The following is a 22,872-nucleotide window of genomic DNA, read 5'->3' as shown; positions in this document are numbered from 1 at the left end:
GGGTTAAATAAATATTTTGCGCAATGAATGGTGGGTGCAACCATACCAGCACTAATGCATCGGATCCCATCAAACTCCGAAGTTAAGAATGTTTGGGCAAGAGCTGTACTAGGATGGGTGACCTCCTTGGAAGTCCTCGTGTTGCACCCCTCGTTTTGCCGCGGTGCGTTTTACGTTTTGTTTTACCCTTATCCGGTGCATTAATTCAAAATCACATAACGACAAGATGAGATATAAAAATTATATACTCATTTGTGCATTCAAAGTGCAATGAACTGTGGGGAGTCCTCGTGTTACACCCTTCATTTTACATCGGTGCGTTTTACGTTTTGCTTTACCTTTCTCCGGTGCCCGTGGGATTCGTGATCACGTGGTGAAAGGGAGAAGCAGGCAAATGGGAGCATTGAGGATGCGGGAAGCAGGGTTAAATAAATATTTTGCGCGATGAATGGTGCGTGCGACCATACCAGCACTAATGCACCGGATCCTATCAGAACTCCGAAGTTAAGTGTGCTTGGGCGAGAGCAGTACTAGGATCGGTGACCTCCTAGGAAGTCCTCGTGTTGCACCCCTCGTTTTGCCTCGGTGCGTTTTACGTTTTGTTTTACCCTTATCCGGTGCATTAATTCAAAATCATGTGATTGACTATTAATTCAAAATCACATAACGACAAGATGAGATATAAAAATTATATACTCATTTGTGCATTCAAAGTGCAATGAACTGTGGGGAGTCCTCGTGTTACACCCTTCATTTTACATCGGTGCGTTTTACGTTTTGCTTTACCTTTCTCGGTGCCCGTGGGATTCGGGATCGCGTGGTGAAAGGGAGAAGAAGGCGAATGGGAGCGTCGAGGATGCGGGAAGTAGGGTTAGATAAATATTTTGCGCGATGAATAGTGGGTGCGACCATACCAGCATTAATGCACCGGATCCCATCAGAACTCCGAAGTAAAGTGAGCTTGGGCGAGAGCAGTACTAGGATGGATGACTTCCTGGGAAGTCCTCGTGTTGCACCCCTCGTTTTACCTCGATGAGTTTTACGTTTTATTTTACCCTTATCCGGTGCATTAATTCAAAATCATGTGATTGACTTTTAATTCAAAATCACATAACGACAAGATGAGATATAAAAATTATGTGCTCATTTGTGCATTCAAAGTGCAATGAACGGTGGGGAGTCCTCGTGTTACACCCTTCATTTTACATCGGTGCGTTTTACGTTTTGTTTTACCTTTCTCCGATGCCCGTGGGATTCGTGACCGCGTGGTGAAAGGGAGAAGAAGGCGAATGGGAGCGTTGAGGATGCGGGAAGCAGGGTTAAATAAATATTTTGCGCAATGAATGGTGGGTGCAACCATACCAGCACTAATGCATCGGATCCCATCAGAACTCCGAAGTTAAGAGTGTTTGGGCAAGAGCAGTATTAGGATGGGTGACCTCCTAGGAAGTCCTCGTGTTGCACCCCTCGTTTTGCCTCGGTGCATTTTACGTTTTGTTTTACCCTTATCCGGTGCATTAATTCAAAATCATGTGATTGACTATTAATTCAAAATCACATAACGGCAAGATGAGATATAAAAATTATATACTCATTTGTGCATTCAAAGTGCAATGAACGGTAGGGAGTCCTCGTGTTACACCCTTCATTTTACATCGGTGCGTTTTATGTTTTGTGTTACCTTTCTCCAGTGCCCGTGGGATTCGGGATCGAGTGGTGAAAGGGAGAAGAAGGCGAATAGGATCGTCAAGGATGCGGGAAGTAGGGTTAGATAAATATTTTGCGCGATGAATAGTTGGTGCGACCATACCAGCATTAATGCACCGGATCCCATCAGAACTCCGAAGTAAAGTGAGCTTGGGCGAGAGCAATACTAGGATGGATGACCTCCTGGGAAGTCCTCGTGTTGCACCCCTCGTTTTGCCTCGATGAGTTTTACGTTTTGTTTTACCCTTATCCAGTGCATTAATTCAAAATCATGTGATTGACTATTAATTCAAAATCACATAACGACAAGATGAGATATAAAAATTATATGCTCATTTGTGCATTCAAAGTGCAATGAATGGTGGGGAGTCCTCGTGTTACACCCTTCATTTTACATCGGTGCGTTTTACGTTTTGCTTTACCTTTCTCCGATGCCTGTAGGATTCGTGACCGCGTGGTGAAAGGGAGAAGAAGGCGAATGGGAGCGTTGAGGATGCGGGAAGCAGGGTTAAATAAATATTTTGCGCAATGAATGGTGGGTGCAACCATACCAGCACTAATGCATCGGATCCCATCAAAACTCCGAAGTTAAGAATGTTTGGGCAAGAGCAGTACTAGGATGGGTGACCTCCTTGGAAGTCCTCGTGTTGCACCCCTCGTTTTGCCGCGGTGCGTTTTACGTTTTGTTTTACCCTTATCCGGTGCATTAATTCAAAATCACATAACGACAAGATGAGATATAAAAATTATATACTCATTTGTGCATTCAAAGTGCAATGAACGGTGGGGAGTCCTCGTGTTACACCCTTCATTTTACATCGATGCGTTTTACATTTTGTTTTACCTTTCTCCGGTGCCCGTGGGATTCGTGATCGCGTGGTGAAAGGGAGAAGAAGGCGAATGGGAGCGTTGAGGATGCGGGAAGCAGGGTTAAATAAATATTTTGCGCAATGAATGGTGGGTGCAACCATACCAGCACTAATGCATCGGATCCCATCAGAACTCCGAAGTTAAGAGTGTTTGGGCAAGAGCAGTATTAGGATGGGTGACCTCCTGGGAAGTCCTCGTGTTGCACCCCTCGTTTTGCCTCGGTGCATTTTACGTTTTGTTTTACCCTTATCCGGTGCATTAATTCAAAATCATGTGATTGACTATTAATTCAAAATCACATAACGGCAAGATGAGATATAAAAATTATATACTCATTTGTGCATTCAAAGTGCAATGAACGGTAGGGAGTCCTCGTGTTACACCCTTCATTTTACATCGGTGCGTTTTATGTTTTGTGTTACCTTTCTCCAGTGCCCGTGGGATTCGGGATCGAGTGGTGAAAGGGAGAAGAAGGCGAATAGGAGCGTCAAGGATGCGGGAAGTAGGGTTAGATAAATATTTTGCGCGATGAATAGTTGGTGCGACCATACCAGCATTAATGCACCGGATCCCATCAGAACTCCGAAGTAAAGTGAGCTTGGGCGAGAGCAATACTAGGATGGATGACCTCCTGGGAAGTCCTCGTGTTGCACCCCTCGTTTTGCCTCGATGAGTTTTACGTTTTGTTTTACCCTTATCCGGTGCATTAATTCAAAATCATGTGATTGACTATTAATTCAAAATCACATAACGACAAGATGAGATATAAAAATTATATGCTCATTTGTGCATTCAAAGTGCAATGAATGGTGGGGAGTCCTCGTGTTACACCCTTCATTTTACATCGGTGCGTTTTACGTTTTGCTTTACCTTTCTCCGGTGCCTGTGGGATTCGTGACCGCGTGGTGAAAGGGAGAAGAAGGCGAATGGGAGCGTTGAGGATGCGGGAAGCAGGGTTAAATAAATATTTTGCGCAATGAATGGTGGGTGCAACCATACCAGCACTAATGCATCGGATCCCATCAAAACTCCGAAGTTAAGAATGTTTGGGCAAGAGCTGTACTAGGATGGGTGACCTCCTTGGAAGTCCTCGTGTTGCACCCCTCGTTTTGCCGCGGTGCGTTTTACGTTTTGTTTTACCCTTATCCGGTGCATTAATTCAAAATCACATAACGACAAGATGAGATATAAAAATTATATACTCATTTGTGCATTCAAAGTGCAATGAACGGTGGGGAGTCCTCGTGTTACACCCTTCATTTTACATCGATGCGTTTTACATTTTGTTTTACCTTTCTCCGGTGCCCGTGGGATTCGTGATCGCGTGGTGAAAGGGAGAAGAAGGCGAATGGGAGCGTTGAGGATGCGGGAAGCAGGGTTAAATAAATATTTTGCGCGATGAATGGTGGGTGCAACCATACCAGCACTAATGCATCGGATCCCATCAGAACTCCGAAGTTAAGAGTGCTTGGGCAAGAATAGTACTAGGATGGCTGACCTCATGGGAAGTCCTCGGGTTGCACCCCTCGTTTTGCCTCCGTGCATTTTACGTTTTGTTTTACCCTTATCCAGTGCATTAATTCAAAATCATGTGATTGACTATTAATTCAAAATCACATAACGACAAGATGAGATATAAAAATTAGGGAGAAGGACTATTTCCCACCCAACTTTTGATGCGTTCTCAAAATACCACACACGCCAGATGAAAATCCAGTTTTCCCACCCATGAGCTGTTAATTTGGATGGTTTCTGTTTGCATAAGGGTAAAATGTCCATTTTACCCTTCTTAGATGAAATGACAAAAATACCCCTCTGCAAAATTCATCCCAAAATTGATATGAGGTTTTCCTTCACCCCCCTTAGGTTTTAGAAACTAACATCTCAACTTACCTAAAGTTTTTAAACTATGAAAACTAACATTTTCACCCCTAAACCTAGGGTTTCCAAATTTTTCAAAAAAATAGCCGCCCCCATAACTTTCAAAACTAGCAGTTTCACCCCCATTCTGCCACTTCATCTCCCGACGTCGTCTCCGGCGCAATCACCTGCCTCCTCCTTCTCCTGGTGCGACGACGGTGGTGGTCGAAGAAGGAAGAGACGGAGATCTCCTTCTCCTGGTGCACGGTGCGACAAAGAGACGGAGATCTCTTCGTCGCATAATGCGACGAAGAGACAGAGATCTCTTCGTCGCACCACCGTGCGACGAAGAGGTCTCTCTTCGTCGTTCCACCCAGACGACGAAGGACGACTCTTCCTCGTCCTTCGTCGCTTGTCGCGTCGTCCAGATATGTACTTCCAGATCTCTGTCTATTCTTCATCGTCGCATCATCCAGATCTGTTCTTCGTCGTCCAGATCTCCTTCGTCGTCCTTTGAAGTCAGAGATCTCCCATCGATCGATTGCAGCGGCCGTCGGTGGTGGCCGGAGAAGGAAGCAAAACCCTAGGGGGTGAAATTAAAGTTTTCAAACTTTGAGGATGGGTTATTTACTTTTTGAAACCTGAAGGGGGAAACGGTGAAATTTTAAAGTTTTAATGTTTTAAATAGTAAATGACGATTTTGCCCCTGTTCCTAACTGAAAAAATGGACGGCAGTTTGGTCATGGGTGGGAAAACTGGATTTTCATCTGACGTGGGTGGCATCTTGAAAACGCATCAAAAGTTGGGTGGGAAATAGTCCTTCTCCCTAAAAATTATATACTCATTTGTGCATTCAAAGTGCAATGAACGGTAGGGAGTCCTCGTGTTACACCCTTCATTTTACATCGGTGCGTTTTATGTTTTGTGTTACCTTTCTCCGGTGCCCGTGGGATTCGGGATCACATGGTGAAAGGGAGAAGAAGGCGAATGGCAGTGTCGAGGATGCGGGAAGTAGGGTTAGATAAATATTTTGCGCGATGAATAGTGGGTGCGACCATACCAGCATTAATGCACCGGATCCCATCAGAACTCCGAAGTAAAGTGAGCTTGGGCGAGAGCAGTACTAGGATGGATGACCTCCTGGGAAGTCATCGTGTTGCACCCCTCGTTTTGCCTCGGTGAGTTTTACGTTTTGTTTTACCCTTATCCGGTGCATTAATTCAAAATCATGTGATTGACTATTAATTCAAAATCACATAACGACAAGATGAGATATAAAAATTATATACTCATTTGTGCATTCAAAGTGCAATGAACGGTGGGGAGTCCTCGTGTTACACCCTTCATTTTACATCGATGTGTTTTACGTTTTGTTTTACCTTTCTCCGGTGCCCGTGGGATTCGTGATCGCGTGGTGAAAGGGAGAAGATGGCGAATGGGAGCGTTGAGGATGCGGGAAGCAGGGTTAAATAAATATTTTGTGCAATGAATGGTGGGTGCAACCATACCAGCACTAATGCATCGGATCCCATAAGAACTCCGAAGTTAAGAGTGCTTGGGCAAGAGCAGTACTAGGATGGGTGACCTCCTGGGAAGTCCTCGTGTTGCACCCCTCGTTTTGCCTCGGTGCATTTTACGTTTTGTTTTACCCTTATCCGATGCATTAATTCAAAATCATGTGATTGACTATTAATTCAAAATCACATAACGACAAGATGAGATATAAAAATTATATACTCATTTGTGCATTCAAAGTGCAATGAACGGTAGGGAGTCCTCGTGTTACACCCTTCATTTTACATCGGTGCGTTTTATGTTTTGTGTTACCTTTCTCCGGTGCCCGTGGGATTCGGGATCGCATGGTGAAAGGGAGAAGAAGGCGAGTGGGAGCGAGGATGCGCGAAGCAGGGTTAAATAAATATTTTGTGTGATGAATGGTGGGTGCGACCATACCAGCACTAATGCATTGGATCCCATCAGAACTCTGAAGTTAAGAGTTCTTGGGCGAGAGCAGTACTATGATGGATGACCTCCTGGGAAGTCCTCGTGTTGCACCCCTCGTTTTGCCTCGGTGCATTTTACGTTTTGTTTTAACCTTATCCGGTGCATTAATTCAAAATCATGTGATTGACTATTAATTCAAAATCACATAACGACAAGATGAGATATAAAAATTATATACTCACATATTTGTGCATTCAAAGTGCAATGAACGGTGGGGAGTCCTCGTGTTACACCTTTCATTTTACATCGGTGCGTTTTACGTTTTGTTTTACCTTTCTCCGGTGCCCGTGGGATTCGGGATCGCGTGGTGAAATGGAGAGGAAGGCGAATGGGAGCGTCGAGGATGCGGGAAGCAGGGTTAAATAAATATTTTGCGCGTTGAATGGTGGGTGCGACCATACCAGCACTAATGCACCGGATCCCATCAGAACTTCGAAGCTAAGTGTGCTTGGGCGAGAGCAGTACTAGGATAGGTGACCTCCTGGGAAGTCCTCGTGTTGCACCCCTCGTTTTGCCTCGGTGAGTTTTACGTTTTGTTTTACCCTTATCTGGTGCATTAATTCAAAATCATGTGATTGACCATTAATGCATAATCACATAACGACAAGATGAGATATAACAATTATATACTCACATATTTGTGCATTCAAAGTGCAATGAACGGTGGGGAGTCCTCGTGTTACACCCTTCATTTTACATCGGTGCATTTTAAGTTTTGTTTTACCTTTCTCTGGTGCCCGTGGGATTCGGGATCGCGTGGTGAAATGGAGAGGAAGGCGAATGGGAGCGTCGAGGATGCGGGAAACAGGGTTAAATAAATATTTTGCGCGATGAATGGTGGTTGCGACCATACTAGCACTAATGCACCGGATCCCATCAGAACTCCGAAGCTAAGTGTGCTTGTGCGAGAGCAGTACTAGGATGGGTGACTTCCTGGGAAGTCCTCGTGTTGCACCCCTCGTTTTGCATCGGTGCGTTTTACGTTTTGTTTTACCCTTATCCAGTGCATTAATTCAAAATCATGTGATTGACTATTAATGCAAAATCACATAACGACAAGATGAGATATAAAAATTATATACTCACTCATTTGTGCATTCAAAGTGCAATGAACGGTGGGGAGTCCTCGTGTTACACCCTTCATTTTACGTCGGTGTGTTTTACGTTTTGTTTTACCTTTCTCCGGTGCCTGTGGGATTCGGGATCGCGTGGTGAAATGGAGAGGAAGGCGAATGGGAGCGTCGAGGATGCGGGAAACAGGGTTAAATAAATATTTTGCACGATGAATGGTGGTTGCGACCATACTAGCACTAATGCACCGGATCCCATCAGAACTCCGAAGCTAAGTGTGCTTGTGCGAGAGCAGTACTAGGATGGGTGACTTCCTGGGAAGTCCTCGTGTTGCACCCCTCGTTTTGCATCGGTGCGTTTTACGTTTTGTTTTACCCTTATCCGGTGCATTAATTCAAAATCATGTGATTGACTATTAATTCAAAATCACATAACGATAAGATGATATATAATAATTATATACTCATTTGTGCATTCAAAGTGCAATGAACGATGAGGAGTCCTCGTGTTACACCCTTCATTTTACATCGGTGCATTTTACATTTTGTTTTACCTTTCTCCGATGCCCATGGGATTTAGGATCGCGTGGTGAAAGGGAGAAGAAGGTGAATGGGAGCGTCGAGGATGCAGGAAGCAGGGTTAAATAAATATTTTGCGTGATGAATGGTGGGTCTGACCATACCAGCACTAATGCAACGGATCCCATCAGAACTCTGAAGTCAAATGTTCTTGGGCGAGAGCAATACTAGGATGGGTGACCTCCTGGGAAGTCCTCGTGTTGCACCCCTCGTTTTGCCTCCGTGCGTTTTATGTTTTGTTTTACCCTTATCCGATGCATTAATTCAAAATCATGTGATTGACTATTAATTCGAAATCACATAACGATAAGATGATATATAAAAATTATATACTTATTTGTGCATTCAAAGTGCAATGAATGGTGGGAAGTCCTCGTGTTACACCTGTCATTTTACATCGGTGCATTTTACATTTTGTTTTACCTTTCTCCGGTACTCGTGGGATTCAGGATCGTGTTGTGAAAGGGAGAAGATTGTGAATGGGAGCATCAAGGATGCGGGAAACAGGGTTAACTAAATATTTTACGCAATAAATGGTTGGTGCGACCATACCAGCTTTATTTTACCAGATCCTATCAAAACTTCGAAGTGAAGCATGTTTGGGCAAGAGCAGTGCTAGGATGGGTGACCTCCTAGGATCTCCTCGTGTTGCACCCCTCGTTTTGCCTCGGTGCATTTTATGTTTTGTTTTACTCTGATGCAGGAAGCAGGGTTAAATAAATATTTTACGCGATGAATGGTTGGTGCGACCATACCAGCTCTATTGCACCAGATCCCATCAGAACTTCGAGGTGAAGCATGTTTGGGCAAGAGCAGTGCTAGGATTGGTGACCTCTTAGGATCTCCTCGCGTTGCACCCCTCGTTTTGCCTTGGTGCATCTTATGTTTTGTTTTACTCTTATCCGATGTCTATCAGTTTTTGTCATTTATCGACGTCGTGTTTCAAAGTTTGGGGCGATATCGCCGTGGCATCTTTCAAAGGGAACGAATCGATGCGGTAGCATCAAAAAGCAAAGGAGGTGTCTATAGTGCCTATGGGTTTTGGTCTCTATGTCCACAGACGCCATCGATCAAAGTGTGGAGCCATCTCGTGTTGAAAGGGATTTGGGATTGCATGGTGAAAGTGAGAAGAAGGTGAATGGGAGTGTCGAGGATGCGGGAAGTAGGGTTAAATAAACATTTTGCACGATGAATGGTGGGTGCAACCATACCAGCACTAATACACCGGATCCTATCATAACTTCGAAGTAAAGCGTGGTTAGGTGAGAGTAGTACTAAGATTGGTGGCCTCGTAGGAAGTCTTCATGTTGCACCCCTCATTTTGCCTCGGTGTGTTTTTATTTTGTTTTGCCCTTATCCAATTTCTGTCGATTTTGGTCGTTTATCGACACCGTGTTTCAATGTTTGGGGTGATATCGCGACAATATGTTTCAAAGGGAACTAATCGATGCAGCAATGTCGAAAAGCAAATGGGGTTTCTCCAATGCCCATGGGTTTTGGTCACTACATCCACGGACGTTGTCGATCAAAGTGTGGCGCCATCTCATGTTGAAGGGGTTTCGAGATCGTAGGGTGAAAAGGAGAAGAAGGTGAATGGGAGCGTCGAGGATGCAAGAAACAGGGTTAAATAAATATTTTACGCAATAATGGTAGTTGCATCAATGTCAGCACTAATGCACCGAATCCCATTAGAACTGCAAAGTCAAGTGTGGTTGGGCAAGAGCATTACTAGGAAAGGTGACCTCCTAGGAAGTCCTCGTGTTGCACCCCTCGTTTTGTCTTGGTGTGTTTTATGTTTTGTTTTACCCTTATTCGGTATTTGTCAGTTTTGGTCGTTTATCGAAGTCAGGTTTCAAAGTTTGTGGCGATATCAAGACGACGTGTTTCAAAAGGTAGGGGGTTTCTCAGGTGCCCGTGGGTTTTGGTCACTATGTCCACAGACTTCGTCGATCAAAGTGTGGAGCCATCTCGTATTGAAGGGGATTTGGGTTCGTGGGGTGAAAAAGAGAAGAAGGTGAATGAGAGCGTCGAGGATGCGAGAAGCAGGGTTTAATAAATATTTTGCACGATGAATGATAGGTATGACCATACCAGCACTAATGTATCGGATCCCTTTAGAACTCCGAAGTGAAGCATGTTTGGGCGAGAGCAATGCTAGGATGGGTGACCTCTTGGGATCTCCTCGTGTTGCACCCCTCGTTTTACCTCGGTGCGTTTTATGTTATGTTTTACCCTTATCTGATGTCTATCGATTTTGGTCGTTTAACGACGTCGTGTTTCAAAGTTTGGGGCGATATCACGACGGCATCTTTCAAAGGGAACTAATCGATGTAGCGGCGTCAGAAAGCAAAAGGGGTTTTACCCTTATCCAGCGTGATTAAGTATTAATTTATCATTAATTCAAAATCACATAATGAGAAGAAGATATATAAAAAGTATATACTCATTTATGCAATCAAAGTGCAATGAATGGTGGGAAGTCCTCGTGTTACACCTTTCATTTTACATCGGTGCGTTTTACGTTTTGTTTTACCTTTCTCTAGTGCCCGTGGGTTTTGGTCACTATGTCCATGAACGTCGTCGATCAAAGTGTGAAGCCATCTTGCGTTGAAGGGGATTCAGGATCGCGTGGTGAAAGCAAGAGGAAGGTGAATGGGAGCGTCGAGGATGCAGGAAGTAGGTTTAAATAAATATTTTGCACAATGAATGGTGGTTACGACCATACCAGCACTAATGCATCGAATCCCATCAAAACTTCAAAGTCGAGCGTGTTTGGCCAAGAGCAATACTAGGATAGGTAGCCTTCTAGGAAGTCCTCGTATTACACCTCTCTTTTGTTTTGGTCACTATGTACACGGACGTCATCGATCAAAGTGTGGAGTCATCTCGTGTTGAAGGGATTCGGGATTGCGTGGTGAAAGGGAGAAGAAGGTGAATGGGAGCGTCGAAGATGCGGGAAGTAGCGTTAAATAAATATTTTGCCCGATGAATGGTGGGTGCGCCCATACCAGCACTAATGCTCCTGATCCAATTAGAACTCTAAAGCTAGGCATGTTTGGGTGAGTGCAATACTAGGATAAGTGACCTCTTGGGAAGTCCTCGTGTTGCACCCCTCATTTTGTCTCGGTACGTTTTATGTTTTGTTTACCCTTATCCGGTGTCTATCGATTTTGGTCATTTTGTCAATGTCGTGTTTTAAAGTTTGGCACGATATCGTGGTGACGTGTTTCAAAGGAAACGAATCGAGGCAACGACTTCAGAAAGCAAATGGAGTTTCTTTTATCCCAAGGATTTTGGTCACTATATCCACGGATGTCGTCGATCAAAGTTTGGAGCCATCTCGTGTTGAAAGGAAGAAGAAGGTGAATGGGAGTGTCCAGGATGTGGGAAGCATGGTTAAATAAGTATTTTGCACGATGAAAGGTAGGTACAACCATACCATCACTAATGCACAAAATCCTATTAAAACTTTGAAGTCAAATATGTTTGGGCGAGAGCAGTACTAGGATAGGTGACCTCCTGGGAAGTCCTCTTGTTACACCCCTCATTTTACCTAGGTGCATTTTATATTTTGTTTTACTCTTATCCAGTGTCTGTAGGTTTTGGTTGTTTATCGACGTCATGTTTCAAAGTTTGGGTCGATATCGTGGCAATGTGTTTCAAAGGGAACGAATTGATGCGGCGACGTCAGAAAGTAGAGGGGGTTTCTTTTCTCCCGTGGGTTTTGGTCACTATGCCCACAAATGTCGTTGATCAAAGTCTAAAGTCATCTCGTGTTGGAAGGGATTCGGGATCGCATGATAAAAGGGAGAAGATGGTGAATGAGAGCATCCAAGATGCAGGAAGCAAGGTTAAATAAATATTTTACGCGATGAATGGTGGGTGCAACCATACCAACACTAATGCATTGGATCCCACCAGAACTCTGAAGTCAAACGTGTTTGGGTGAGAACAGTACTAGGATGGGTGACCTCCTGGAAAGTCCTCTTGTTGAACCCCTACTTTTACCTTGGTGCATTTTATGTTTTGTTTTACCCTTATCCGGTGTCTATTGATTTTGGTCATTTATCGACGTCGTGTTTCAAGGTTTAGGGCAATATCATGGTGGCGTGTTTCAAAGGGAACGAATTGATGCGGTGGCGTCAAAAAGCAAAAGGGGTTTCTTTTCTCCCGTGGGTTTTGGTCACTATGTCCACAAACATTGTCGATCAAAGTTTGAAGCCATCTCGCATTGAAGGGGATTTGAGAGTGTCGAGGATGCGGGAAGCAGGGTTAAATAAATGTTTTACGCGATAAATGGTGGGTGCGACTATACCAGTACTAATACACCGGATCCCATCAGAACTTCGAAGTCAAGCGTGTTTGGGCGAGAGTAGTACTAGGATAGGTGACCTCCTAAGAAGCCCTCGTTTTATATTTTGTTTTTCCCTTATCTGGTGTCTGTCGATTTTGGTCATTTATCGACGTCATGTTTCAAAGTATGAGGCAATATCGTAGCGGCGTGTTTCAAAGGGAATGAATCGATACGACGACGTCAAAAAGTAAAGGGGGTTTCTTTTCTCCTATGGGTTTTGGTCACTATGTCCACGGACGTCATTGATCAAAGTGTGGAGTCATCTCGTGTTGAAAAGGATTCGAGATCGCGTGGTGAAAGGGAGAAGAAGGTGAATGGGAGCGTCAAGGATGCAGGAAGCAGGGTTAAATAAATATTTTGCGGGATGAATGGTAGGTGCGATCATACCAGCACTAATGCACCGGATCCCGTCAGAACTCCAAAGTTAAGCATGGTTAGGCAAGAGCAGTACTAGGATCGGTGACCTCCAGGGAAGTCTTCATGTTGCACCCCTCATTTTGCCTCGGTGCGTTTTATGTTTTGTTTTACCCTTATCCGGTGTCTGTTAGTTTTGGTCATTTATCGACATCGTGTTTCAAAGTTTGGGGCGATATCGTGGTGGCGTGTTTCAAAGGGAACGAATCAATACGACAACTTCAGAAAGCAAAGGGGCTTTCTTTTCTCTCGTGGGTTTTGGTCACGATGTCTACGGATGTTGTCGATCAAAGTCTAGAGCCATCTCATGTTAGAGGGGATTCAGGATCGCGTGGTGAATGGGAGAAGAAGGTTAATAGGAGCGTCCAAGATGCGGGAAACAAGGTTAAATAAATATTTTGCGTGATAAATGGTGGGTACGACCATACCAGCACTAATGCACCAGATCCCATCAAGACTCTGAAGTCAAGCATGTTTGGCGAGAGCATTGCTAGGATGGGTGACTTCTTGGGAAGTCCTCGTATTGCACCCCTTATTTTGCCTCGGTACGTTTTATGTTTTGTTTTACCCTTATTCGGTGTCTGTCGATTTTGGTCATTTATCGACGTCGTGTTTCAAAGTTTGGGGCGATATCGTGGCAACGTGTTTCAAAGGGAACAAATCGATGCAGTGGCATCGGAAAATAGAGGGAGTTTCTTTTCTCTTGTGGGTTTTGGTCACTATGTCTGTAGACATCGTCGATCAAAGTCTGGGGCCATCCATGTTGAAGGGGATTCATGATCGCGTAATGAAATGGAGAAGAAGGTGAATGGGAAGGTCAAGGATGTGGGAAGCATGGTTAAATAAATATTTTGCATGATAAATGGTGGGTGCGACCATACCAGCACTAATGCACTGGTATACAATAGAAAGTCTATGCCTTCATTTGTCTTTGTCTATAATAAAGGCGTAGTCAGTTAGAAAAATTCCAAACAGTTGACTACTGTAGACTCCACTACAGAAGCTGAATAATTGCTGCTTCAGAAGCTATGAAAAAAGTCATTTCGATATGCAAATTCGCCACAAAGTTAGGCATAGTTCCTCAAATGAGTCAGCTAATAATTATATTCTGTGACAATACTAGTGTCATTGCACAGACAAAGGAACCAAGAGCGCATCAAAGGTTAAAACATGTTCAACAAAAATATCACATTTTGAGAGAATTCATTAGAGTTGGAGACATTGTCATTCAAAAGATTACTTTAGCGGACAATCTTACAGACTACTAACTAAAGCACTGACCCAAAGACTATTGGACTAGTATCTAAAGAGGATAGGCATTAGGTACCACAACGATTGGTTTTAGTGCAAGTGGGAGTTCTTGTTCGAGTATGCCCTGGAAACTAATCGCTTTGTCTATTTTTGGGCTATATATTTTGCCTATACATTTATTAATAAAAGAAAAGTTCAGTCATACTTCGCATGTTTACTGCATCACTTTTTATATATATGTTGTAGTTGTATATTACATCCATATTAGCTACATACATATGACATGTGAGAGGTCCCAATGAGTTTTAATTAACATCATCAAATCGTTCCCTACATAGGCAATCTATTTACGTAATAGTATTGCATAATAGAAATGTGTTATATCACCATAGTATATCATTGGATGATATTAGGCATGGTAGATGTACACATGGGTAAACAATAAAACCATTTAATGGTTAGAGAACGGATCAAAGGTTATTATATTATATTATTTATCGAACGTGACCGCTAAACGATGATCACATGGCCATTAATATGTAGTCAATGATACATTGTAAATCATACTAATGTATAGATCCTTTGACCTGAGATATTACAACTATACTTCATCTCGAGATGTATGGTTCATATGGTGTATACCATAGGGTAAGATAACTCCAAAGCCAAGCGTGCTTGGACAAGAGTAGTTCTAGGAATGGTGACCTCCTAAGAAGTCTTTATGTTGCACCCTTCCTTTTGCATCAATACATTTTAATTTTGCCCAAAGGACTATTTCCCACCCAAGGTATGCTGTTTTCCAAAAATTCCCCCCCTCCCATTAACTTTGAAAATCTCATTTACCCACCCGTGAATGGTTAAAACTAACGATTTCAAGGGTAAAATCGTTATTTTGTCTGTATTATTAAAAATAAACTTTAATTTAATTTAATTTTCCCTCTTAAATCCTAAAAACTAACAATTTTCCTCAACCCAAGTTTTAAAAAATAGCATTTCCCCCCTAGGGTTTTCAATTTTTCAACGTCGTTTCTTTTTCTCCAGTGACCTCCAGACGACACCTCTTCCTCTCTAGTGTGGTCTCCTTCCAGCGGCTCTCCTGGGAGTGGTTGTCGAAGAAGACAAGTCGTCCCTGTCAAGACGAAGATCTCATCTTCATCTCTGGATGAAGATGATTCTTCTTTGTCAGAGACGAAGACAACTCGGCTTTGTTGACGACCACTCCCAAGAGAGCCGCCAGAAGGAGACCGCATCGGAGAGGAAGAGGCGTTGCCTGGAGATTGTCAGAGAGGAAGAAACGACACTGAAAATTTGAATTTGAAAATTGGAAACCCTATGGGGGAAAATGTTGTTTTTTAAAACTTGGATTGGAGTGAAATTATTAGTTTTTATGGTTTAGGAGGGGGGGAATGATATAACTAACAGACTCAATTAATTTTAACAACCCATAGGTGAATAAATGAGATTTTCAAAGTTAACGGGGAAAAACTTAGAAAATGCGCATACTTTGGGTGGGAAACAGTCCTTTGGCCTTTAGTTTTTTATCTAATCTCTGTCAGTTATGTTATGTATCAATGCTATGTTTTAAAGTTTCAAGTCACACCGTGGCAACGTTAAAGGGAATCGATGCGGTGTCAGAAATAAATGCAAATTTCTTTTGCTTTATGTTTTGAAGTCCTCATATTTATGGATGCCGTCATTCAAAGTCCAGAGTCATCTCAGGTTAAAAAAGATACGGGATTGGTGTGGTGAAAAGAAGACAAAGGCAAATGAAATTGTCAAGTTCCCAAGAAGCATGTTTAAATAAATTGACTGTACAATTTCCTCGGTGTAACCATACCAACACTAATACATTGGATCTCATTAGCACTCCAAAGTAAAGCATGTCAAGGCAGGAGTAATTTTAGGATGGCTGACTTCTTGAAAATTCCTTGTGTAATAACCTTTTCGTTTTAATTTTTACCCAATGCCGGTTTTGTTATTTATTTAATGTTCTAAACCATATTGGTGTGGCTTTAAAGGGAATCGAGGTGATCGCAACCGTGAATATTGTCAACAGGAAGTTTCAACAAGGTATACAGTGAATTCTTTGTGTTTCCTTCTATACAAAGCTATGATAAAATTCTACAAGCAACCTTCGATTACAACGGAAAAAAAGGCACATAAACCAACAAACGAAATGAAATTTTTAACCACAACCAATATCCCTGGATATGGACAATGATTACAAGTCAAGAATAGTCCAACAATGCAAATTTCACATGCAAACCAATTTTACCACCCTCAGTCACCAACTTGGCAGCCGTTACCAACCAATGTCCGGGAGAATCATGGGGACTACGCACTACTTCAGTTGTCTCCACATATTTCAGTACCTTTCCAGAGCAAACTTGAGTTGGTGGACCATCCGGAAAGACTCCAGAATTCAGTGCAGCCGGAGCTTGCTTTTGAGGACCGGTAATGCTCCGTTGGGTAAACGTGAATGTTGTACTCAGATTCGTAAGGAAACTAGATTTCTGAGAATTTCTTGGGGCAGCAGCCCACTCTGTCTTTCGGATCATGCAATTGGGTAAGTGAGTGAAGAGAAGACGAAGATGCAGCACTGTCTTCGGCCACTTTCCCTTGCTCAAGAGCTGTGCACCAGTTACAATGAAAACACCGGAAGACTCCCCATTTAACCAACTGGGATCATGTTTAACAACTGATGTGCATACATTTGAGTATCTCTTCCATTTGACTGGTTCTAAAAATTGCTCACTAATCCTGTAGTTATCAGAACCACGCCATTGACATGGCATGGGGTTGTTAGTTGATGATGTAATAACTTTCGGAAGACTTGAGAGATGCTGTGCATGCAATGCCAGCCGGTCACAGTTCTTTCCTTCCAAGTACAATCTTAGGCCTACAACTGGTTTTTGATCACTTGACACCTGAAATGGCAAGGTATAGAGTATTAACCACAGTTCTATAATTCATGAACTCTTTTGAGATGAACCACCAATTGAGTAACAACCTCAACTAAGATAGACTGTGTCTGATAAAACCAAGCAACAGTTCTGACATGTAACATTTAAAATCAATTTCAGATCAACTTGCCAATGCATAACATTCTCTATGCATATGCAACATATATATCCTAATAAATGATTGCATACATACTCAAAATATCCATACAAAGCATAATTCAAAACATGCTTATCAATTGTTTTTAAAAGACTAAACACCTAACCAGAAAGTCCTTGAGATGTAAACAACAGGATTGTTAAAAGTGTTTTCAAGTGTCAACACTTGAAACACGTTTTTCACTTCAAATGTGAAACTCGAGGTGATATTGGACCTTGCTTACACTAAAACCAGCTACAGATATCAAAATGTGGATCTCATCATCAAAATTTTACATCTTATGTACAACAAAATGTGATGGTGTTTACCAAGTTCTACTAGAGTGCTACATAGAAATATTACAAAATAACTTGCTCACAAGAAAATTAGCATATAGCAAGAAAATGGGGGTTGCCAAGATGTATTTTCAAGCCTAAGTTGGAGAGAGTTTAATGGTGTTCTTATGTGGTTCTTGATGTATTGTGTGTACGGTGGTATCTTGTTTTACTAGTATTTCCCCATTCTTAAACCATATCTTGGTTAGGAACATAAATAGGATTTCAAGAGTATAGGATGCGCAGGTTAGTGTTTGGTTGTTTGCTTTGTTGGGTTGGTTGGCTTTCTTCACCTAGGGGATTGTCCTATGGGTTGAGGCCATGCTCCTGTTTGTATCTTTTAGTTCTGCTTCTTGTTCTTGTTTTGGTCCTGTCGGAACATTAACAAGATAAGCTAGTTTGTTTCCTAATTTTGGTTAGTTTACTCTGTTTATATATATACTCAATTACCCAAGAAAAAAAGTTTGGAATATCAGTATTTTGTGTCTATATCATGCATATCATGCTAACTTGATCCATATTAGTTCTGATGCAAAATGCTTCTCTGTTTAAACTTTTACATAATAACCAAAGGAAAGATGTTCATGCAACACGTAGCCGAATTCAGGGACCAAAAAGTGCAGTTTACCCCTTTATGGAGCAAAAGGATGTGGGCCTTTGATACACACATGTGGAGGAAAAGCAACCAGTATTTAGTTTGTACTTTCAATATTAACGGTTTTCAAGTTTAATTCTGACAGAGCGTCCTCTGGTAATACCCATTCTATTTTATATAACATTTAGTGTTATGTTTTGGTTCAGATACACTATTGATTTAGTAATTGTCAATATTAAAATATAATTTTGAACGTGGTACCATAGATAATTGCAAAATTATTTCATATGTATGACTGCCATGTAACTTGCAAACATTTTTAGCTCTAAGAATCTCTAATTCCCCAAGAGAAAATAAGAGTACAATATCCACAAGAAATCTATAGTTATGCATGACTGAGCTAACTGAGAATTATAACTCTCTTACTATCAAGTACCTGTGTAGAGCAGACATGGATCTTAGGACCCATGAAACAAAATTGCAAAGAAGGACAAGAATCTTTTTTCCTTTGATGGCGAAGAGGCAGCTCACAGAACATTGGTGCCCATTGCCTTGGAACTTGAAACTCCAAGAAGTACTGTAAATCTTCAGGAGCAGGCTTGTCTAGGAACAGAAGCAGTTAAGAACAAAATTGTTAACTGTTAGAATATTTAAAACTCAAGAAAAAAATAACAAATAAATGCAGCTATGACCTAGGAAAAAAGACTGTACCATAATATGGGAGTCAGACAAATGTCTACTGTTATTTTTCCAAAAAATATATTGAGTTGCCTTAAATGTCATCTTTAAAACAGAAAAAAATAGAACCAGTGACAGATGAAATATTTTACTTCTTATATTGAAACGCCCTATAAAAATATTACAATATGGTCCTTAATCTTCCTACGTGCCTATGACTGTGTTTGTTTCTGATTTCATGTGGGTCAAAGAAACTCGTTAACATACAATGATGAACCATCTAAAATGTGCTACTTCAAAGATGACAGAAGATGAGCAATGGACAACAGTCAGTAAGTGTATGATCTGTTCCCAATTATTTGTCAATTGGCATTGAAATACTTACAACGCAAATACAAGTTAATCGCATGACTAAGATAGCCACTGCCAGGAATCCCAGTAAGAAGAGAAGTAATAGGTACAAACTTGAAGAGAATCCCTTCTGGTTTAGAAGGAACAGTTTGGAGCCAACTAGAGTGGCTGTGCAAAAACACATCCCCTCCTCTTTTAGAACAAATGATAGTGAGTCCCTGGCCCAAATAAAAGATAGAGGAGAATGATAAAGATTCACATCCTGTAACATAATTTATAGCAAATAGCTGCACTCTCAAACAGTTCTTGACTTACATCTTTGCTTGATGTCTCTGTAATACTGGACAACTGCATGGTGTTTGACTTCAGAATACGATTGAAGACCTCAGGAACCTATAGAAATACTTAACTTCATCAAGGTTATCCATGGGTCAAACATATAATGATTTTAAATGCAGCACAAATACCTTTGGCTCGCCATCTCTTGTTTTCCTCTCTAGTAGAGAGGGGCTTTTCCCATCTGAAAATAGGTAACTGCCAAGATCCTCTAAGTATCTTCTGAGATCTGCAGGCAGAATAGGTGAAGAAGGTTTCTGTCTAACACAAATTAAATCCAGGCCTCCAACAGCCATCCCTACTATTATGTGGGTCCCATATGTCTGAATAAACCTGCCTAATAATATTGATTAGCACCCAGATGCATACAAAGCCATTGAAATATAAGATCAGGGACAGTCAATTGACAATGCAATATAATTTATGTAGTAGGACATGCAACACACGCACACTCATGAACTCATTTTATATATATATATAAAGTGAAGAAAAAAAAGCCAGAAGAAAGTGCTATTAATGGATTTCCCATCCAAAATGCTGTAGCACACGGCTATGACCACAAAAATCACTTCCTTAACCTCCTTTTATTCGATGGTTAAAATTTGATTTAAAAATTATATTTATAATTCTTTAATCATCAAAATTCATTATTCCTTTAGACCTAGTTTTACAAAATCATTCCATATAGTTTGTATTATCATAATTTATCTTAAATCTGTTTGATCACATTAAATAGCTACTTTAGGAGCAATATCTAGGTCTTGTAATGGTAATGTTAAAGGCAGTTTTGATATGAAGTCAAGCAATGCAACTCCTTTTTATTCTGAACTCATGACAATTATTAAAGTGGTCAGCATTCTCGTTGATATGAAAGCTCAATTATTGTAAAATAGTTAATAGAAAATGGATTTTTCTTTAAGAGAAAATGAAAGTTCTTGAACTTAAGACCTGTCACTCTTAACTTCTACCACCACCTCCTTCACAATATCAGTCACTATACAATCAAAGTTCTTTGCTTTCCATCTCGAAACCTTTTATAACCTCTCATGGAATTGTTCATGTGGCAAATGTATGAAATTCACCTTGTACTATCATTAGAACTTAGCAGATTCCAGTAGATAAGAGCATTCTTCACTTAATATGACATGAATCCAGTATGTATGAATATGATCCTTGCATAGAATATAAGGCAAGGAAAAAATATGCTTCAACAATGGGATATGCATAAATCTTCCGATTAAAGTGAAACATCAATGTGGAGAAAGGGTTTTTCTTCCACAAATAAAAGAAAAATCTTGAGCAATGTCCTGCCTTGACAATATATGCCCCATTTAGAATTGAATTGATGCTCCTACTTGGAACTTTAGAATTAGGATATGATCCGTATAAAAAGTTTAGAATCAAGACTAGGGATAGGTAGATTTTATTTTACAGATATCAACCAAATTGAAAGCTGCAGAATTAGAGAACAGTTAATTATAAGATTGTAGCCTTTTGAGTTTTGTGTGTGTATGATACGAACCTTAGGAGAACCACACCTCAAAAGCTAGCTATTGAGATGGGAGAGCCCAAGACCATATAAACCCCACACTAATTGTCCATACTTTCCAATGTGGAATCCAAGTCCCATACCTTGCACTTGGGATCCTAACAGTGTACTTATAATTTAAGATATTTAGACCGCTGGATATGTATAAGTATTTAACAGAAGTATCTAAAATTCATTAATTTATTTCTTTTCTATTCTCTCTTCTCTTTTTTTTTTTTTAAAAAAAAAACTCAAGAAGAGTATTGGATACTTCTTGAAACCATGTATAATGCGTATCACAAACTGGCAAAACTTCAGTTACAGAAACTTTAGCGTTTGTTAGGAATGCATTTGCAAGATGAAAATATGAAAGGGTGTATAATGTATCTTTTGATATGTAATTCAGAATGTTGTAACTAAACTATGAAAGGCTGCATCATATGATCTTTAACAGCAAAATATTTACAATGAATGTATAATTCAAATCATTAATTTTATGTCTATGATACATTCCAAGAATTAACACATTCGAGTACATATTTGAATCTTAACCTTATTTATATCCATGTCAGTACTTTATAGACTACAAGTTACAGTAAAACCAGTCAAACATTTTTTCATTCTTCTTTTAGGACAAAATTTTATATACAAATGACTTTACACTAAAGAAATGAAAAAAATGTATGTGCCCAGATTTGAAACACAATGACATAATTTACGTAAACATGACCCAAAAAAACTCTAGAACATAATTGCAGGTCATGTTCTTCATGTATTGTGCCATTAATTCTTTATCCATGTTGTAATGCATCATGAATCTTCATAAAGACAAGAAAAAGGTTAAAAGTAGTTAAACCTACCTAGCCAACGAGGCTGGATCCCAGTGAGCTGGAACTGACTTCTTTACATGGTCTTGTAGTACTAGTGGAGATGTTGTTAGGTGTAAATAGTACAATGAGATGAAGTAACCATCAAAAGCAAGATATTTGGTGTCTGCAGCATCATGGAACCAGTCACCAGTTAGATCAAAAATAGCATTAAGATAGCCTGACGGAACTTTTCCTTGAACTGAAGATTTCTGATTTAATAATTCAGACATCTGCAGGAAAGAAAGATATGGAAGCTTATGTGTAAGAAAATTGACCACAATTACGCCTTATTTAAAAAAATAATAATAATAAAAGTGATACAAAAATCTTATATATGACAATACAAACAAAATAAAAAGGTTCAATGACATCAAACAGGTAACCTTTCTTTAATTTAATGTCCATAAAATGTAGCCTTTTCTTTTTATTTCTATTTCTATTTCAAAGATGATATAGAAATTTTCAAGATCTTCTTATAAAGAAAAATCAGAGGAAGAAATAAATTATTCATATTCATGAAAGCTGAACTGCGCAACAACTAGAAAATACATTCTCATAAGCACTCTTTTACTTATTTTAATATTGGCCTCAGTCCTTTAGAGACAACTAACACTCTAGCACATAATATTAACTTATTCATATTACTGGAGTCCAGGTTCTTCTCCACAAAAAAAAAATAGTATATCCATACAATAAGTTCATCATCTGTAGCCAGCTATTTATTTGCTCACAATAATCCCATTTGCTTTCCGGTATACTATCAAAATTTTTATACAAATATATATACATACATACATATATATATAGGAACTAAATCACACATCCCCAAAAGAGAACTTCTAATGTTATTGTAAGTGCAATAATATCCATGAGTTATCAGGATATGCACCCCTTCAAACCTTTTGAATGTCATTAACCATAGAGATAAGACTAGCAATAAAGTAAGTCCAGCACTAATCAAGAATCCTCAAG

General features: G+C 40.5%; 1 protein-coding gene, 17 non-coding genes and 9 pseudogenes across 18 annotated transcripts; 26 read left to right on the top strand and 1 right to left on the bottom strand.

The window, feature by feature from the left end:
* Positions 1–32: 32 nt before the first annotated feature.
* Positions 33–150, top strand: LOC123222170. Its single transcript, XR_006503525.1, has one exon. It is a non-coding gene; the product is annotated as a 5S ribosomal RNA (ribosomal RNA).
* Positions 151–453: 303 nt separating this feature from the next.
* On the top strand, positions 454–572 carry LOC123222128. Its single transcript, XR_006503484.1, has one exon. It is a non-coding gene; the product is annotated as a 5S ribosomal RNA (ribosomal RNA).
* Positions 573–900: 328 nt separating this feature from the next.
* On the top strand, positions 901–1,019 carry LOC123222100. The gene has a single exon (XR_006503458.1). It is a non-coding gene; the product is annotated as a 5S ribosomal RNA (ribosomal RNA).
* Positions 1,020–1,348: 329 nt separating this feature from the next.
* Positions 1,349–1,467, top strand: LOC123222090. The gene has a single exon (XR_006503448.1). It is a non-coding gene; the product is annotated as a 5S ribosomal RNA (ribosomal RNA).
* Positions 1,468–1,796: 329 nt separating this feature from the next.
* Positions 1,797–1,915, top strand: LOC123222136. The gene has a single exon (XR_006503492.1). It is a non-coding gene; the product is annotated as a 5S ribosomal RNA (ribosomal RNA).
* Positions 1,916–2,244: 329 nt separating this feature from the next.
* Positions 2,245–2,363, top strand: LOC123222147. Its single transcript, XR_006503502.1, has one exon. It is a non-coding gene; the product is annotated as a 5S ribosomal RNA (ribosomal RNA).
* Positions 2,364–2,666: 303 nt separating this feature from the next.
* Positions 2,667–2,785, top strand: LOC123222083. The gene has a single exon (XR_006503441.1). It is a non-coding gene; the product is annotated as a 5S ribosomal RNA (ribosomal RNA).
* A 329-nt stretch (positions 2,786–3,114) lies between these two features.
* On the top strand, positions 3,115–3,233 carry LOC123222135. Its single transcript, XR_006503491.1, has one exon. It is a non-coding gene; the product is annotated as a 5S ribosomal RNA (ribosomal RNA).
* Positions 3,234–3,562: 329 nt separating this feature from the next.
* On the top strand, positions 3,563–3,681 carry LOC123222161. Its single transcript, XR_006503516.1, has one exon. It is a non-coding gene; the product is annotated as a 5S ribosomal RNA (ribosomal RNA).
* Positions 3,682–3,984: 303 nt separating this feature from the next.
* LOC123222089 lies at positions 3,985–4,103 on the top strand. The gene has a single exon (XR_006503447.1). It is a non-coding gene; the product is annotated as a 5S ribosomal RNA (ribosomal RNA).
* A 1,380-nt stretch (positions 4,104–5,483) lies between these two features.
* Positions 5,484–5,602, top strand: LOC123222126. Its single transcript, XR_006503482.1, has one exon. It is a non-coding gene; the product is annotated as a 5S ribosomal RNA (ribosomal RNA).
* A 329-nt stretch (positions 5,603–5,931) lies between these two features.
* Positions 5,932–6,050, top strand: LOC123222068. The gene has a single exon (XR_006503426.1). It is a non-coding gene; the product is annotated as a 5S ribosomal RNA (ribosomal RNA).
* A 326-nt stretch (positions 6,051–6,376) lies between these two features.
* LOC123222097 lies at positions 6,377–6,495 on the top strand. Its single transcript, XR_006503455.1, has one exon. It is a non-coding gene; the product is annotated as a 5S ribosomal RNA (ribosomal RNA).
* A 333-nt stretch (positions 6,496–6,828) lies between these two features.
* LOC123222073 lies at positions 6,829–6,947 on the top strand. The gene has a single exon (XR_006503431.1). It is a non-coding gene; the product is annotated as a 5S ribosomal RNA (ribosomal RNA).
* A 333-nt stretch (positions 6,948–7,280) lies between these two features.
* On the top strand, positions 7,281–7,399 carry LOC123222115. The gene has a single exon (XR_006503473.1). It is a non-coding gene; the product is annotated as a 5S ribosomal RNA (ribosomal RNA).
* Positions 7,400–7,732: 333 nt separating this feature from the next.
* On the top strand, positions 7,733–7,851 carry LOC123222114. The gene has a single exon (XR_006503472.1). It is a non-coding gene; the product is annotated as a 5S ribosomal RNA (ribosomal RNA).
* Positions 7,852–8,180: 329 nt separating this feature from the next.
* On the top strand, positions 8,181–8,299 carry LOC123222167. The gene has a single exon (XR_006503522.1). It is a non-coding gene; the product is annotated as a 5S ribosomal RNA (ribosomal RNA).
* A 329-nt stretch (positions 8,300–8,628) lies between these two features.
* Positions 8,629–8,747, top strand: LOC123222199 (annotated as a pseudogene).
* An 84-nt stretch (positions 8,748–8,831) lies between these two features.
* LOC123222205 lies at positions 8,832–8,950 on the top strand (annotated as a pseudogene).
* A 337-nt stretch (positions 8,951–9,287) lies between these two features.
* LOC123222191 lies at positions 9,288–9,406 on the top strand (annotated as a pseudogene).
* Positions 9,407–10,167: 761 nt separating this feature from the next.
* LOC123222189 lies at positions 10,168–10,286 on the top strand (annotated as a pseudogene).
* A 798-nt stretch (positions 10,287–11,084) lies between these two features.
* On the top strand, positions 11,085–11,203 carry LOC123222197 (annotated as a pseudogene).
* Positions 11,204–11,970: 767 nt separating this feature from the next.
* Positions 11,971–12,089, top strand: LOC123222176 (annotated as a pseudogene).
* Positions 12,090–12,391: 302 nt separating this feature from the next.
* On the top strand, positions 12,392–12,510 carry LOC123222178 (annotated as a pseudogene).
* Positions 12,511–12,817: 307 nt separating this feature from the next.
* LOC123222187 lies at positions 12,818–12,936 on the top strand (annotated as a pseudogene).
* A 336-nt stretch (positions 12,937–13,272) lies between these two features.
* On the top strand, positions 13,273–13,390 carry LOC123222194 (annotated as a pseudogene).
* Positions 13,391–16,182: 2,792 nt separating this feature from the next.
* LOC123221381 (MACPF domain-containing protein At4g24290-like) lies at positions 16,183–22,130 on the bottom strand (the record flags this gene model as incomplete). The annotated part of the gene is given in 6 exon segments (XM_044644235.1): positions 16,183–17,036; positions 18,575–18,741; positions 19,202–19,385; positions 19,483–19,560; positions 19,635–19,836; positions 21,892–22,130. Coding segments are annotated over 6 exon segments (1,569 nt in total). The 3' UTR covers positions 16,183–16,337.
* Between the last annotated feature and the right edge of the window lie 742 nt (positions 22,131–22,872).

Source organism: Mangifera indica, chromosome 7 (genome assembly GCF_011075055.1).
Source record: "Mangifera indica cultivar Alphonso chromosome 7, CATAS_Mindica_2.1, whole genome shotgun sequence".
NCBI classification, from domain to species: Eukaryota; Viridiplantae; Streptophyta; class Magnoliopsida; order Sapindales; family Anacardiaceae; genus Mangifera; species Mangifera indica.
Note: the sequence above shows the minus strand (reverse complement) of the source record. Positions and strands in the feature narration are given on the sequence as shown.